This window comes from Gigantopelta aegis, chromosome 1 (assembly GCF_016097555.1).
Source record: "Gigantopelta aegis isolate Gae_Host chromosome 1, Gae_host_genome, whole genome shotgun sequence".
NCBI classification, from domain to species: domain Eukaryota; kingdom Metazoa; phylum Mollusca; class Gastropoda; order Neomphalida; family Peltospiridae; genus Gigantopelta; species Gigantopelta aegis.
This window is the reverse complement of record NC_054699.1, coordinates 17,416,217-17,434,793: the sequence shown is the minus strand read 5'-3', so window position 1 is coordinate 17,434,793 and position 18,577 is coordinate 17,416,217. Positions and strand designations below refer to the sequence as shown.

The 18,577-nt window shown below is 35.3% G+C and overlaps 1 protein-coding gene across 3 annotated transcripts in view; it reads right to left on the bottom strand.

Moving 5' to 3' along the window:
- Positions 1 to 7,400: 7,400 nt before the first annotated feature.
- The window catches only part of LOC121371407 (fragile X mental retardation syndrome-related protein 1-like), a 33,872-nt gene continuing 22,695 nt past the window's right edge, over positions 7,401 to 18,577 (bottom strand). For 2 of the 3 annotated variants that reach the window (XM_041497282.1, XM_041497290.1), the window contains exons 12-17: positions 18,044 to 18,147; positions 16,780 to 16,874; positions 15,290 to 15,463; positions 14,290 to 14,349; positions 11,636 to 11,737; positions 7,401 to 10,715 (exon numbers count right to left, since the gene is read on the bottom strand). In XM_041497282.1, the coding sequence (XP_041353216.1) occupies positions 10,132 to 10,715; positions 11,636 to 11,737; positions 14,290 to 14,349; positions 15,290 to 15,463; positions 16,780 to 16,874; positions 18,044 to 18,147 (1,119 nt within the window). In that variant the 3' untranslated portion in view covers positions 7,401 to 10,131. The remainder of the gene's footprint in view (positions 10,716 to 11,635; positions 11,738 to 14,289; positions 14,350 to 15,289; positions 15,464 to 16,779; positions 16,875 to 18,043; positions 18,148 to 18,577) is intronic. The other variant, XM_041497298.1, reaches the window with a different exon arrangement.

Genomic DNA, 18,577 nt, shown 5'->3' with positions numbered 1-18,577 from the left:
AAATCCCATGCCTTGACTGGGATCCGAACCCAGTACCTACCAGCCTGTAGACCGATGGCCTAACCACTATGCCACCAAGGCCGGTCGATATTTCTGAGTTATTTATGCAAACATTATGCAAGTGATTAATTATTAATTGATTAATTGGTAGTTAATTATTACTAATGAATGTTATAAATTGTGAAATATAGCTATGATATAGCACCCTTCGTGGATATTTTGTATGGACTTTTATCCCACATACAGGTCATACCACAGACTAACATACTAGCCGTGGACACTGGTTGGCTAGTAAATTTAAAAATTCAAACTAGAGAGAAATAATTTACCGTATCTCAAAGGCAATGTTTTTCATGCATACCATAGTCATATTTATTTACACATTCAAAAAAACCCACATCAACCAAACTTAATATTATTTTTTTTAAAGTGTCTTATGCTTTGCAATTTGTTTGCACAAATTTCATTGTCTTAATCTTTAATGGGCAAGAAAGAAAAAAAATCACACCCCAATTCCAGTTTTTCACTATGCCATTATAAATCCTGTTAACACAAAACATCAAAATGCACAATGTGCTGGCCAATCTATATTAGGTTCCATGTCTTTCATATATGCTGCCAAACGGTATTTCTTTTTGGCATTCTTCTGTGACAAGAGTATGATTATTGGCAAACACTTCTTGGAATCAAGCATGTCAATTATTTAATTTTTTTCAAAACACAAAACTAAATTATTCAGCCCTTGAACAAATCTGTCAGTTGTTTTATATGAGGGGCTAATTACTGTGCAGTGTTTCATTAAGTGTAACATTTGGTTCCAAAATTAATAAATTTCCAAACAGAGAAAGATTTCTAGGTACTACAGTACTGTTAGACCACTTCATCTGGTTTTCACAAATGTTTCTATGTTTTTTTTGTGGCAAAATTATCAAAAGCTGAAGACTTCAAAATATGTTTAAGGATTTCTGTATTCTTCATCAAAGCGGAGACTACTGTACTTTATACTTTAAAAAAATTAATCTTCAGTCTAAAAGCTACGTTAATTCTGCACCTAACACAGACATTGTAAACTTAAAGTTATCTTAATCTGTTCAAACTATCACTGCTGTTACATTCATCATCGGCAAAGACATTTCGCCATTATAACCATATCTGTCACAATTTTTTCATTACCAAGTTTGTATCGTCAGTAATTTAATCCTGTAACGATGTCTTATATCAGAGAGATGGTATCTCTAGCCATATTAAGCATAATTATAGTCAATGGTGATCAAATAGCAGTATTTAAACTATATATCACCAAGCCAGTCAAAATACAGAATGGGCTCTTAAAAAAAAGCCTAAAATTATTCAAATATTTAAAATGATATATTAAAAATATTTTTCTTGTTAATGATGCATGAGTTCAAACCAATTTTGCTAAAACTGCCCAATTTTCTGATTTTAATTTTTTTAAATTATTATTATACTTATTTTAAGTCACTTGCAAATAAGCCCCATAAACAAGGTCAAAACTCAAATTGCCCATTGCTTTGAAATGTGGAATTTAAACCAAAAAAAACACCCTAAAATTAAATAAGCTTTAAAACCTGGCTTGGCCATAAACAGCCTAAAACTCCTCGCCATGTGATGACAATTCAATGGTGGGGTAACAACACTGCAAATACATTTGTCTCAGTTTTGTTTCTTATATCCTTTGCATAACTGATCAGTAAGTAAGGTAAACACATCATTTTAATTTGCTGAAAGTACTTTTCCATATTCATAACTAATAATTAACTAGCTGACCGTCAAAATGAAAAGTATGGTCAAACCTGCAATTAAGGACAGCCTGTGTAATACAGAAGATGGTTGTTTAAAATTAATTGATTAATTAATCATCGGTCATCATGGATGTCAAACATTTGATAATTCTGATAAGAGTTTTCACAGGAAACCTACAACATTTTTCCATTAGTAGCAAGAGATCCTTCATATACACTTTCCCAAATACAGGCCAGAACATACCATGGCCTTTGATTTACCAGTTGTGGGGTACCGTACTGGTTGGGTCTGACAAAACCCCACCTGGTCCGCCAAGGAGGTTTGATCCTATGATTCTAGCACCCCAGGCAAGTATTCTATCCAATGATAGATCCTGTCATTTGTAATACAGTACATCATACATGACACAACAATAAACCATCAACTCATAAGGTTTCTGCCAGAGAGTAAAATGGGTATGGCACCATAAACCAATTTGTTTTTGCAGATTTGTTTTTTTTTAGTTAACCTTTTGACAAAATTAATCACTCTTGTCATTATGTACTGTAACATTTGCTAAACCCAAAACCTAAACCTAACCCATTTTCTTTCTGGGGTTGGGCCCCCTTACCCACGTCATTCAACAAACACTGTAATTATTCAATTCCATAGCACCATACCCAAAATATCTTTCTGGCAGAAACCCTGACTCGATATTTCTTGAAAGTCTTGTTGGCTCATCCAGTCACTTTTACACTTTCCTGTGATTACACTAAGCAGAGATAATCAGTAACATAGCTGGCAACCTATGCTTTATAGCTTTTTTGCACACTTTTCTTCTTTACTTAATATGCTCCTATTTGAAATTGCTGTTTTTAGCTTTCTCGATATAAAAGTCACCTAGTCATAACAGCTATTCGACTACCTTTTATCCTTGCACTTTTTAGCATGCTTTTTTTAAGCATGAACTCTGCTGCTGGATGCCCCAATGCATGCTCAAGTCAGGTGTGCTTCACAACAGCTTACTATGATAAGTTGAATACTTCGACTATCCTATCCTAAGGATCTGGGTCGATTGGGTGGCTGTGTAGACAGGTTTGACATTTATTACTTGCAGATTCTGGACAAATGAAATCATACACTGCGGATCGCCTCTAGTTTCTTACAATTAAGTTTAAAAATCTGAAACCTTACTTGCTGATCAAGCTTTACATATAGTACATGGTTAAAGACAAAAAGACACAACACAACTTATTTACAAAATCTTACACATATACACACAACCCACACCGCTTCCAAGTGAAAAACAGTAATGGCTTCCCTTTGTTTTTTTGTTTTTTTAAACCACATTAGCAAGAATGAAAGCAGGAGCAAAACAAAAGTTATGATTTTTAATTTACAAAATGGACTATAATATAACCCCCATGCTTTACATAAAGCTGGGCCCCGTTCCATGTCGCGGTCTTGGCGCAAAGATCACCTTAGAAGTGTGTAAGGTAGTTACGCACATAAGGTGATCTTAGCACTAAGATCGCTTCGTGGAATGGGCCCTGACCATGTGAGAAATCTAATAATATGGTAATTACATACAGGTCAATTATAGCATGTCATAGAAGATTTCTTTGCAATTTATTTTTGATGGTTAGAATTTTAAAAATCGGTGGAATTAATGTAGATACAATGTGAATGCATTTCAAAATGGAGCCAAAACTGGGTTTAAATAGTTTGATATTTTTTCATGGAAAGATGGATTGGGTGGGTTTATTTGTGTGTATTAAGTGTTCTAGTAACCAAAGTACACATGAAGAGTTCAGGCGCAAAACGCGATATAAACCACTTTCTTTCTTTTTTTAGTTAAAGCCATTATTGTATGTCAGTAAGGGCTAATCGTAGGCCTGCTGATTTGCCGCAAAACACAATTGATCCTTATGAAATTGTATTGGGTAAATCCCGTTTTTTATTTATTTATCAAAACGCGATATACACCAATTAAAAAAAATCACTTTTACTGAAAATGAAAAAATGGATATATCGCATTTTGCGCCTAAACTCTTCACATATACAGAATACAGACACAAGTAAAACACAAAACAATCTAGTAAGACAAAGATACAATGGAAACATTTCATTGATGGGTACTACGTCTCTGTAATTGGTTTGATATTGCTGAAAATTATTCTCAACAAAATATTCTGAATAGAATAAAGTTAGTTCTAGAACACACTGATTTATTAATCGTCGGCTCCTGGATGTCAAACATTTGATAATTCTGACGTACAGTCTTGAAGAAATCCTACATTCTTCCTTTAGCAAAGGATCTTAAATATGCACATTCCTACAGACAGGGCAGCATATACCACAGTCTTTCACGTACAAGTCATGGGACTTTGGCTGGCACATGGAAAAATCAAATCAGAGAATGGTTACACCCAGATTTGATCCTATGATCCAAGCATCCTACCGACTGCAAGATCCCCACTACTGCTTTGAAGGATTAAAAATGTATTCTTTTATCACCTGATAATCTTGTCAGACTAAAAAATGGTTGAAAACAACACAGCTTTTTGTTTGCGGTTGGATTTTTAAAAGTATTAATCAGTTAACAATTAAAAAAACAAAAAAAACAAATCCAATTAAAATCGTAATGAAAGCAAAATGCATGCAGTACCCATGAATGAAATGGAACCAGTCTTTGTGATTCGTCATCAATATCAGAGTGGGCTGCAACGCAATGCAACAAATATATTTATAGTTTTTTCTCTCTCTCAAAAGATACATCTAAAATTTTAGTTGGTAGTTTTGTAAATCTTAACCTATCACATAAAAACTAAAACGAAAAACATGCTCTTCTGTAGGTCAGTGGGAACCTGTTAAGCAGGACGTTATTAGCAATTTGTCAAGTAAATTTAAGAAGACCCATTTACAAACTTAGCGTTTTGGAGATTAAATAATGAAACGTATTTGCTTCAAGCTTGCTTTCTAGGCATGGCTTAAAACAACTGTTTAATGGTTCATTAGCAGAGGTCCACTGTACTTTTAATAAATCCAACTTATAAACACTAGAATAAGACGTGATTCAGGTTTTAGATTTACAGAACTACTTTCTTCAAATTAAGATACTTTCTCATATTTCATGTTTTTTGTCAAAACACCCGTGTTGCTATCTTCCACACCTGGAAGTTTTTCTAACAGGTGAAAGGGTCTTGGTAAACTTGTCTTTCTGTGTTTGTTGATTTCGATGTAACAGTTCAACAAACAGTAGTCACATACGTGTATGAGAGAAAGACGAAAAGGTCGAAAAATTTCAAATCCGTCTTTTCACATCCGGTGAACGAAAATTATAACTGACAACTCGTATAACCGTCAGCTATACCATGCTGAAAATATGTGGTTATGAAAATAGTCATGTATTTTCAACAAAAATATACCTCGACTACTTGTAACTAATTTCACAATAACATGAAAATGTAGCACATACATATTTGTATTTAAAAAGAAAAAAAACAAAAGAAAATAAAAACATAAAAAAAAATTCTATGACAAGATAATGTATCTCAACAGGCCGACAATTACTTGTTAATTAACACCAACTTAATTAATGGTTAGCATTGATTATAACAAGACAAATGTGAGTACACAACAGTTGTGAAAAATAATGAAAATCTTACAGGTGTATGTTCTCCTTTTACAACATTGTATGGTATTTCTGTTTTAAAAATTTGCTTTAAAAAAAAAAAAATGTACTATCCCCAAGGCCCATGCTTATAAAACTTCACACTCAATCTCTAATGACGTCGCACGCATACAATTTGTATGGCCTTGTCATAACATTAGTTTCTCTCATCCCTAGCTATGCAAGACAGACACATTCCATGACGTCAGTCCATACGGAATAAATCTGTGACGTCCATACGGAATAAATCTGTGACGTCCATACGGAATAAATCGGTCTTGTATAGGGTATGACGTCATTGAGTTTAACATGGGGAGTATTACGGCGTTGGTAATATATAACATTATATTAATGCGAGGTGGTTAGTTTTCGATCGATATTTTGTTATTAAAACCTTCATTATAAAAGCTACCTTGTTCATTTGTAGTGTTAAATTATATTTAACACAAGAAACGGACGCGGCAAATATGATAAGTGTAGTTTATTTGTTTGTTCGTATAAAATAATGATTTATTTATCGAATGGATGGGAGAGAAAAAAGACTCCATCATTTGCGGTCATGTGGATAGAAAAATTACATCCTCAGTGGTGGAAATTTCGACCCTGCTGGGACTTGGCAATCCTCGTCCCAGGTGGAAATTTCAACCACCTCGGGTGTACTTTTTCAATCCCACATGGCCACATATGATGGAGTCTTTTAATCTCAGACTCTATTAGAGTCTCAATCTCTAGACTAACAGTTTGTAAGCACCAAGCCTGATCAAATGACAAGATCAGGGATATGGAGCCCTGAATCACTGCTGTACAATATTATTTTAGTTCCATCAAAATTTATCAACTAAATCAAAAGTATAAAATAACATCTGATACCGGAAAAAGAATGCCATTAATCAATCCAAATACAGAACACACTCGCTGTCAGTTAACAATTAACAAAAACTGTTGACATTAGAACAACCAAGATTAAACTGGATATACTGAAATTGATATTCTACGAAAAAAGCTGGAACTTTTAATCAGAAATTCTCTACAATGTTGTTTTGTCAGGGTTTGGGGGTTTTTCTTCAGAAAAAATGTCCCTTTAAGATTTGTAAAGTAAACTTAGAACCAAAAATAGCTGGTCACATTTTCATTAAATTTCAAAAGAATTAAAAACTGAATTTGCAAAAATGCTTTGATATGCAAAATATTTAAAACAATGCAAAATAACCAGTTTTGTAATATGTTAATGCACAACTTCTTTTATTGCATTTTTATTTTTGGGGGGTACATAGTAATTGTATTTTCAAAAATGAGTTACGGGTATATACCAAAGCATAAACACATCATGGTTTAATTTAGATTGAAAATATCAAATGGCAAGATCATGAGTATAATATAAAATGTTATGCAAATCTCGTATGTCCGTGACAGGTCAGAGATGATAGTACAACTATTTACCATGTACAGAAAGCTGTGAACCTCATAATCAATATGACCCTGAATAATAACCAAAGGAACCAAAATAACACTAGTTACCCTCTCATAACAGAACAGCAGCATTTCACAATTTCACAGCGAATTCAAAATTACTTCAACTCATGCAATGCAGATAAAATACTCATCTTGCAAACATACATAATAAAATACCACAGCCATCAATTAAAGGATTTAAGTGTTAAAGACAATTAGAGAAACTTTTAACCAAACTGTACATCCAACTTTCAAATGACCTTGATCTTCATATTCATCGATTTATTAATCATTGGCTATTGGATGACAAACATTTAATAATGTTGACATTTTAGTCTAAGAGAAAACCAGGGCCCATACTTATAAAACTTTTAGAGTCCAGACTCAATCTCAAATGATGTCACACGCATGCAGTTTGTATGGTGTTGTCATGACATTAGTGTTTCAGTCTGTATTAGTCTCGAGTCTACTCTCTTAAAAGGTTTTATAAGCACCAGGCCTGCTACATTTTTCCATTAGCAGCAAAGGATCTCTTATATGCACTTTCCCACAGACAGAACATCACATACCACAGACTTTGATATACCAAACATGGGGAAGTTTGGGATGAGAAAAAAAACATGGGTCCAGCAATGGGGTTCGATCCTGCAACTGTAGCATCCCAAGCAAGTGCTCTACAGACTGACCTAGAGCCTGCATTGGAGTATCATGTTTCAGATTGGTTTTGTTATGGGGTGTGTGGGGTGGGGTGTGTGTGTGTGTGTGGGGGGGGGGCCAGCGCTTTAGACTGCATCTTAAGTCAATGCGATAAAACTATGAAGGCCCAAAATAATCAAGTCAAAATTAAGTAAAACATGCTGACTTCAAAATATTTCACCTCCAGACCAGTGAACATTTTAAACTTTAATTAAGTCAAAATAACCTGAAATGCATTATTCAATATTCACAACTCGCAAGAAAAGCAAAAGGTTCCGTTTGCAAAATAATTAATTTTGAGATTCAACAGCATTCCTTACATGGACTCGGCAAAAAGTATTAACATTCCATAAAAATTCTAGAATTATGCTGAATATGTGCAATGTTTATTCCACAAACACAACGAAAGCTTATACAAAATATAACAAAAACCCTCACAACTTAAATATATAATTCACTTCTTTTTTTTTCAAAGGGACTCAATAGGCCCATTAAGTTTCAAAATATTTTTGTTACATCCCCAAGAATGAATCTCATATTGAAATATACAATCCAAATATTAATTTTTCAAGCAATGTTTGTTTCACATAAAACAACATCATTGCTAGTGCTGTAACGATGCTTAGCACATATTCTTCCATTTCGTGTATGCACAACTGCAATGGTGAAAAAATACAGGAGGGGTTTTGTTTTGGGTTTTTTTCCTACAAAAACTGTATTTTATATCAAACTAAATTTTAGAATGAAACAAATTTTCAAAAGCTAAAAAGAAAAAATTATGACCATTAATTACAATTCAGTGGCCAAGGGAAATAATTTTGCCTGGCAAACTAAGGGAGATAATTTCAGTTAAGGGTAAAGGCAATAGCTTCACATATTAAAATTAACACTGCGGTGAACTTGTGGATCATAAAAAAAAAAGATATACTGTAAAAATATGTCAGGTGCATATCCACTTTTGGTGTAAGCAACAAACATAAACAGTTTCGATTTTCTATTTATCAAAAAGAAAATGTATATCATGCTAAATATTGATGATTGTGTACCACACGCAAGGTTATGACCATTGTACTTAAAAAGAAAATGCTTTAATAACCAGGTGTTTATATCTTTCTCCGAGACGGAGGAGAGAAAAAAATTCAAACTGAAGTCACAATTAAGCCCCCCTCCCAAATAATAATAATTTAAAACCAAATTTTATTATTTACCATCATGCATTACTTACATTTTAAGTAACATCGTTAACAATAATTTTCATTAAAAATACCATTATAACTTGATTTTACCCATACATATATAAGATATAAGGACGCTAATTTACAAACTCTATTTTTGTCTTACACACGTAAGTATACACACTCACAATGCTTAAACACCCGCATATAAGAAAAACTGGCTTCGTAAATTCGACCCATGTTGTTCAGCAATCTTCAACTGGTTTAAAATATGGTCCTTTTTTTTTTACAATTGCAAAAAAAAATTTAAAAAAATATTGGAAAAGGCTACAAAGTTCTTTCAATTTATAAAAAAAAGAAGAAAAAAAACAAAAAAAACAAACACCCACCAACAAAAAACCTCAAAATGTCCAATACGATTGTGAAAACAAAAATCCCTAATTTTGGGATCACAGGAACATTACACTTTCCATCACAACTCAAATAAGACTCAATCGATGATGTTCAAGAGAACCAATGTTTGGGGAAAAACACATAGGTTATGTTAGGTGAAATTCCATATGTGAAAGTAGTTCAGTCTCAATGCATCGGCCGTGCCTGGATGTCTCAAAACACCCGGAGGGTCCAGTGCTCGGTGTCTCAACTCAAAAAATGATAGCTGATAATGAATGTCACCATCTTCATCAAACTCAGCAGATCTGGGAGCCAATAATTCATCCAGATTGTGGTACGTAGTCATTTCACAGCATCCACTTCAGTGCAGGGAAATACGTAAACGTGCATTTCCAGAGGCAGAAAAAAATGTCTAGAATTAGATCTAGAATTTTTCAATACGACATTAAATCGGCTTCAAAAAATATCAACCACGGGATGGATTTTCTACCATCTACAGCTGGGATCAAACTCATTTGCACTTTTAAATGGGAACTGTTTGTGTTCATTTTGATCTCTCTCTGGTCCGACATCACTTGCTAGATGTCTCAATGACTAATAGCTACTTAATCAACGCATACTACAGACCAAAGCTTTCACGTCGCACTAATCAACATTTGGGCAATGTCGATGCCAGCAGAGAAGACCACAAGGTTTTCACCTCAGCTTTTTCACAAAGCATAAAGCTGTCACCATGTAATCATGTAGTCAAACCATCAAGCTCTATCTACTGTATGTTACTATCAAACTCCTCTTGCGGATCTAAATCACCTAAAGGCAGTGGCGAGGTCTGTCCTCACCAACAAATCATACTCCCCACCCCTGAAAATTAAACTACTGGATTTTTTGTTTGTTTGCCGTATTTTACTGGACGACAGTCGAGTGTATGTCATTTCCGTGTTGGTTTAAGTACTTGTAATCTTTATGCACCACATACTGAGTTAGGGAGGAGAAACCTTTTTATTCCCCGTTCACCATTGGTTCCATTTTCGTCTTTGCTATATTGTTCACTTTGGCTTTCGCATTTTTCGAGTCCGAATCACTGCCGCTGGCTGCACTGCCGGGAGGTTTACCGTGTAGCGCCCCGCCCCCGCCCCCGGCCCCACCCCCACCCCCACGTCGTGGCGGTTCACGCTGCTCCTTTGGTACGTCGCGTGGTGGTTTGGCTGCAGCATCGGCTGACGCAGACAACGATTCAGCCATTCCGTTAACCTTCTCGGCAGTACCGGTTTGGTTCTGATTGTTCTTGTACCCACCACCACCGCCGCCACCACCACCACTACTACTACCGCCAACTGCTCCAGCGCTACCGCTGTACTGATTGCCAGACTGGTTTCGCTCGGGTTTCATCGAGTTTGGCTGGCCAACGTTTCCTCCTCCACCGCCACGAGCCGACGACTGTGTGCGGGGCGGCATGTTCTGGTAGCGGTTTCCGCCTCGGTAGTTTGATACGCTGGTGTCGGTTTCCGTTCCCGACGCTGCACTGCCGACGTTTCCACGAATCCGGTTGGGACGTCGCCGCCTTCTTCTTCTACGGTCGAAGTCTGCAATCACAACAAAAATAGGCAAGTGTAAATTCAACGGCAAACTACACTAATAAGCAGAGCTCACCCTGTAGTACATCGCCAAAGTAGCAAATTGCTCATTTTTATACCAAGTCAGTGATTCTGCCAGAAAGAAATTTTTGCGTATGGTGCTATGAAATGGGAATATTTACAATGCGTGTGCTGAATGCATCTACAGTCCCCCAGAAACATGGGTGGGAATTGGTGAACTGTAAAAAAGAGAAAATCTAGAGGGGTCCCAGAAATTCTTGAAATCCTAGGTTAAAATCTGTGCAATCGGACACATTTTTGAGGATGGGACGATTAAAATGCGTGGAAACGCAATGTTCCATGAGAGGAAAACAGCTGATCCGAAGAGAATTACCACCCCTGAGAAAGAAAATGGGCCACGTTTAGGGTTAGGGTTAAGAGAATCATACAGTAATTTTGTCAAAAGGTTAACTTAAAAACATAAAATCTGCAAAACAATTTGGGTATGGCGCTACACCCGTCTTACCCTCTGGCAGAAACCCTGCAAGTGGCTACAACATTTAGTCCTTTACTAATAAACATTTCTGTACATTTTACACATTTTGTTCAATTTTCAAGGAAATACTCTACATTTCCTAAACCAAAATTTGTTCCATTGTGAGCCCAGTATAAGATATGATGGGTTTTTTTAGACCCCTTTCTGGCAGAAAGCTTGATACACCAAGGCCTTTGATACAAGGCCTGTGGGGCACTGGTCTTGGACAGCGGTAAAAAAAAACACCTAAGAGAATGAGTGGTTGACTCCTACAACCCATGCTTCACAGGTCACCAGAGACAAGCACATGCTAGTTGTAGAGAGGACTGGCATGTCGAGCTGGACAGCTGGCTTAAAGCATGTTATAATAATCAAGGAATGAGTGACATTGTACCTTGTTCTTGACTTGTGACACTCGCGTTGTCTAATACTGTATCGTCGTCGTCCGTCATGCGCCGACGTGAGCGTGGGTCTCGGTCGTCGTCGTCGTAATTAACTGAAACAAAAAAACAGCTCAACTTTTAAAACTTTGTTAACTACACTATACTAAAGAGAACAAAACCCAGTTCAACTCTTAAAACTGTTTTAACTACACCATGCTAAAGAGAACAAAACCCAGCTCAACTTTTAAAACTGTTTTAACTACACCATACTAAAGAGAACAAAAGCCAGCTCAACTTTTAAACCTGTGTTAACTACACCATGCTAAAGAGAACAAAACCCAGCTCAACTTTTAAAACTGTTTTAACTACACCATACTAAAGAGAACAAAAACCAGCTCAACTTTTAAAACTGTTTTAACTACACCATACTAAAGAGAACAAAAACCAGCTCAACTTTTAAAACTGTTTTAACTACACCATACTAAAGAGAACAAAACCCAGCTTAACTTTTAAAACTGTTTTAACTACACCATACTAAAGAGAATAAAACCCAGCTCAACTTTTAAAACTGTTTTAACTACACCATACTAAAGAGAACAAAACCCAGCTCAACTTTTAAACCTGTGTTAACTACACCATGCTAAAGAGAACAATGTTGTACAGTAGGGCATCTCTCAAGTATTTTACAGATTTTCTTTTTACCACAAATAAAGCTGTACAGAGAATAACCAGTAATGTAACAGCAGGTTTTCAAACAGGATGTAGTCTTGACAAACTGGATTAAAATCATCTGTTTAATGACACCCCAGCACATGGTTTAATCGGGAGTCCAACTGGTAATTGTAACACTTATTTGGAATATTTGTTTGATTACACCTCAGCACATTTTAAACTATGGCTATTTGGTGCTATCTGGCAATAATTTTAAAATATATATTTTCCACTCCTATGCCCCTGATATTTTCCTCAATAACCAAAAAACTGTTTGAAAATACATGTACATGCATATTATTTTATGTGAACTGTCAAGTTTTGTTGTGCTCAGTGAAATATTTCCCAATCTTCACAGACATTCCTCTCTTCGAAACCTAGGCACGACGTTACAGATTATGTTCCTTTTGATGAATTAATCATCGTTGTTTTCCTGCTTCAACCTTATGGATGCAAGTTAACTGGATATCATGCAATGCTCAAATGGAAGGAAGGAAATGTTTTTTTAAGAATGCACTCAACACATTTTATTTATGGTTATATGGCATCAGACATATGGTTAAGGACCACACAGATATTAAGAGAGGAAACCGGCTGTCACCACTTCATGGGCTACTCTTTTCGATTAGCAGTAAGGGATCGTTTATGTGCACCATCCCACAGACAGGATAACACATACCACGGCTTTTGATATACTAGTTGTGGTGCACTGGCTGGAGCGAGAAATCGGTTATATGGCATCAGACATATGGTTAACGAACCACACAGATATTGAGAGTGGAAACCCACTGTCGCCACTTCATGGGCTACTCTTTTCGATTAGCAGCAAGGGATCTTTTATATGCACCATCCCACAGACAGGGTAGTACATACCACAGCCTTTGATATGCCAGTCGTGGTGCACTGGCTGGAACGAGAAATAGCCCAATGGGCCCACCGTTGGGGATCGATCCCAGACCGACCGTGCATCGAGCGAGCGCTTTACTATTGGGCTACATCCTGCCCTTCCTTTTGATGAATTAATCATCGTTGGTTACCTGCTTCGACCTACTGGATGCAAGTTAACTGGATATCATGCAATTCTCAAACGGATGCAGACTAAACCATTTCCCCAACCTTCCCTTATGGTTGTAAAATATTCAGTTACATTCCTCTGAAAGTAACAACTAAAGAAAATGGAACCTTTCAAGGCTCATTTTGGACATTACATGTTGTTGTTACAACATCCCTAGTTTTGTAAAAAAAAATGTAGTGCTCAACTTTGTATGTGCTCCATGCATGTTCAATATGAATACTTGATACAGCAGTACTGGATAAATTAAAACTGAATGCATTTATTGCTTACATAAAAAAAGGTTTTTTTAAAACAAACTACTAAGATACTTATCACCAATGTTTGGACTGGCAGTATTAAATGTACTATGCATATTCAGGTCATTTTGAACTTTGACCCAAGTTATTCATTATAGTGTTCCCTTTCTGCCCAGGATAGGACTGTCCCACTACCCAATAAGTTTTTGTCTCACTCTTAACAATATCCTTCTACAAGTCAAACTCTTAGAGATATCTTTATGGCAGTCAAACTTAACTTTTAATGTCCTGAACAAATGACTTACTTGATTCACATTCCGACAAATTGTACCTATGGCATGTAACTAATAATTATCATTCAAAATTATACCATAGAAACTTGAAGATGTGTCCAGAACAGGCATACATTAACCCAGGGTAAGCTCTTTAAAAATTGCAGAAGGTGAGTTATTTTCTCACAATATATCAATTATTTTATGAAATTATTTCGCCAAATTAAAATAAAATTTGACAAGTGTTTTTAAAATTTGCAATTGGCGAATGCAAGAGCTCGCCCTGCATTAACTGGTGGTGTATGTAAAAATGTGACAGATAGGTGACCGAGTAACAAATGTGACATAAATTTTTGAAATGATTGACCTACATTTTCTGGTGACCCGGAAGTTGAAGTTATCAGGCGGGAAGCGACGGTGATCTTCATAATCTGTTACAAACAAAACATGCAGGAGAACCATTTCAACATTCCCATAAAAAAATAAAAAAATGAAGAAAATCTAGATACTCGGCACTGTTTTTTTAAAATTAATTTAGTAGCACACATGGCAAACAAAAAACAAGATTAGTCAAGTTTCAATTCAATCACTGAGAAAATCATAATTCTACATGCAGTATTTTAAATTGTTAGATTTATATACATTTATATAAATAAAATGTTAATTTTGTATTAAATCTAATCTTAGTTATATACAGTATGCACTGGTGATTAATCAACATGCAAATGTAATGTGAAACTCTACCAATCCTTGAAAGCATATATATCACTCGAGTTTTTCTCGCCTACCCAGTCAAACTTCCATGCACACACACACTGCAACCCACATACACACAGTGGCATGCACAAACTGTTAAGTTTGTTTTCTTTAATGACACCACTACACCACTACTAGAGCACACTGATTTATTAACTGTCAACTACTGATGTCAAACATTTGACAATTCTGACATATACTGTTAGAGGAAATCTTCTACATTTTTCATTAGCAGCCAGGGATCTTTTATATGCAAATTCCCACAAGCAGGACAGCACATACTGCACTCTTTGATATGTACCAGTCCTGGGGCAATGTTTGGAGTGGAACAAAAAAAAAATCAGAGAATGGTTCCACCTGGAGGATTTGATCCTTCGACTCAAACACCTCTGATGGGTACTGTACCGACTTAATATGATCTCATCATGTACAAATTCAGCTACGTTATCATACTCCCAAACCCTGCTACCCATTCAAAATTGACTTTTCAGAATCGAGCAAAGGTCAGGAAATAATTTTAAAAATATTTCATATACCATGCCTGTTTTGACAGTATTCATAAATACTAAATAGTCACAATGCAAACTGGCTTGATGTGCATGCACGATGACCCACCTGATTCCCTCCGAGAAGAGTAGCCGGAGAACCGCCCCCGACCTCGTCCCCTCCTGTAGCCCCGCCCTCTTCCACTGAGAACGCTGTCAGTCAAGTAACCTGACTGGCGCCGCTCCTCGGCCATCACCTCCGCAGACCAGTCTCCAACAGGTTCTGGACCTGTGCTGTCTTCTCCTGAAATGTAATTAAATTTATTTGTTTTAAACTCGTATCTTTCATTAAAAAAAAGAGAAGGGTTTGGTTTTTTGTTTAATGACACCACTACAGCACATTGATTAATTAATTATCAGCTGAACGAGAAAAAACCCAATCAGTTGAATGGATCCACCAAGGTGGTTTGATCCTGTGATGCAAGCATCTCAGGCAAGCGCGCAACCGACTGAGCTAAATCCCACCCCTCCGTATCTTTTATTAATTACTACCAACTATACCTTTTGCAGAATAATAATTTTAAAAAACTCTCCTGCTAAAAGATTACTAAATTTTAATTAGATTTATTTAATTATTATTACTTTTAAAAAAATAGATTTATTTTTTTATTTTTTTATAAAACTTAATGTGATCCTTTAATTAATTATTAGACTATATTTATTGGAGAATGGTTTACTGCATTATGATTGAATGACATTGTTAAGAAAATACAGAGAATATTATTCTTTGATAAAACGGAGTAAATGACATCATTATGCAAAATTAGTTCACAATAAGCAGCAAAAAGATGAGATTGTGAGTGTTAACCAGTACACATGTAAGAATTAAACTGGATTTAGCAACCTAATAATTACTAAATTCAAGACCAAGGTATTGACAATTTTGCAAAACAATTTGATGGTACTTGTTTAAATTTTCTCCCACCCCCATTTTGTCAATGGTCTTTGTACAAGGAAAATGTCTTCAAAATGAATAAATGAATGAAAGAATGTTTAATGACATCACAGCACGAAAAATACATCGACTTTTGGGTGACAAACTATGGTCAATGGAAAAATTAAAGGGACATACCCTAGTTTTTAAACACTATGACATATTTTTTTACTATTAGAACTGTTTTTGTTAACTAAAATTATACTTTACTTAGATTTTATGGTTTAGATCATTACTTTCCGTACATCTGAAATGTTTTGGGTTATCCTGGTGTTTTTAATATCACAAAATCAATTTCTCATATTTTTAAAAGTAACAGTTATGGAGTCGAGTTTTAGTCTTATTTTTAGAGGGTATTTCACTATTTCAAAGTCACAGACTCATGTTTCACTCAATTGTAACTTTATCCAAATGTGTGTTACAGGTTTGTAGATTAACTAAATTTAGTATTTTCATGGGTTGAAACTAGGATCTGAACCTTTAAGTGAAAAATGTCTTGAAAGCAAATTCCTTTGCAATACTTTCCACCAAAAATTTTATAAACAAAATGAAATAATCTTTATTTAAGATATGAATGGTGATATATATATATCAGTTTTAAAAGTAACTGCAAACTAGCATCATACCATGCCTTTCTGTCGCCCATCTCCGACCACGCCCCATGCCACGCCCACCTCGGCCCCGCCTTCCCCTGTCATCGTAAAAAGGATCAGTGCTACTCCTGGATGGATAAAAAATAAAATGATATAAAACTTTTTTAAATCAGTGAAAACAGCAAGAGCATTGATCGGTATTTTCGTTAAAAAGAGTTACCGATATACGCATTGAAAGAAGCTTTATGTAGTAATATGGGCTTGGTAACCTTTTGGTTATGACTTATTTATCAAGTTACAATACCATTATTTTTTTTTCTTTCTAGCAACAGGGTCAACATTTGCATTCAGCTAAATGATGAATACTGTTTAGCTCCATTACTCATAAACTTTAATCCTACATTAATTGAACTTGGTTTATATACTGGGAGGCATAAATAACGCAATGGGTATTTCACCGAATAATCTCTTACAGAAATGTCAAATCACATATATTAAGCATGCGAATAAATAACATAGTGGTAATAATTGTAAGTGAAAGAGGATTTTTTTCAAATCAAAAAACAATTGAATATAATGAGTTTTCAGCAAAAAGCATAACTGGTGTGTTTATTACAACACAGTGTTGCATGTGAAAATTGTTTTGCTTGTGCATTGCCTGCTCTCATCTCTCTATAAAAGCAAACATTTTTTGTGTTTTCTGGGGGGGTTTTAATATGCCATGGTAAGTAATGTTAAAGATTGCTGTTTTATTGCCAAAATACCCAGTTGTGTTTTTGTTTTAAACCACATTTTATTTTTAAAAAATGAACAATGCTTTCTTTCAGTTACAGTTGTTACCAATATGTCATTTGTCTGCATGCCTAATACTGATGACATAATATTTCTATAAGAAAATATCAGTGAAATATCCATTGCATTATTTATGCCTCTCAGTATATAGTTCCAACTATGGATGTTCATCACAATACGTGTCCAAAACTAGATAAATAAACTAAAATTTGAATTAAATTACTTTTAAACAATAAATTTAAGTTAATTTGTTGTTTTTTATTTTAACATGCATTGACATGAAAATTAATTGACGCAACTGTATGTGTCAAATAAGTCTATGGTAAGCAAGACATTTAATTGTGCGGAATTGAAATTCCTGATTAATACCTATATCTTACTTTTTAACTTCGTAATGTCAAGACAAAAACCTTTATTCAGTTACACATGCTGCTCCTAGCAACCATCATCAATTAATATTGAATGATGCAGGACGTAGCTCACTGGTAGTAAGACATCCACGTACCTTCTTTCTCGGGGTGCTGGGTAGTAAGGACTATTCTGGGTTCCAGACAAACTTTTCAACTGACTATCTATCTCCAGTTTGGCTTGTCTCAACTGCTCTACTTCCTGTAAATAAAAAAAACCCATCAAGATCATGTACTTGATAAAAAAATTAAAAATTAAAGTACCATATCGATTCACATTCTGCTATCAATAATACCAAAAATAACAATTTATCTTAAAATAGGACCAAAAGTTTTTGTGGTTTTTTTAAGTATAAAAATGTGAATGTAAATTGCAAAATTAAATTTTAAATAATGCAGACAGAAACAAGAAAACTTTTATAATTTTCTCCATTCATGATTATTTAGCCTGAACTCTTAACCTAAGTACATTTCCCCCTCTACTCATGGACTGGTCGGAATATATTCAACAGCCAATGGAATGGCACAAATTTTCCAATGTGTTAACGAGTACCAGCATCTGACCATGTTACCATCTCTCTCTTCTTTCTCTTTCACTCTGGACAGTAACTGAATTAATTGAAAGTATGCAT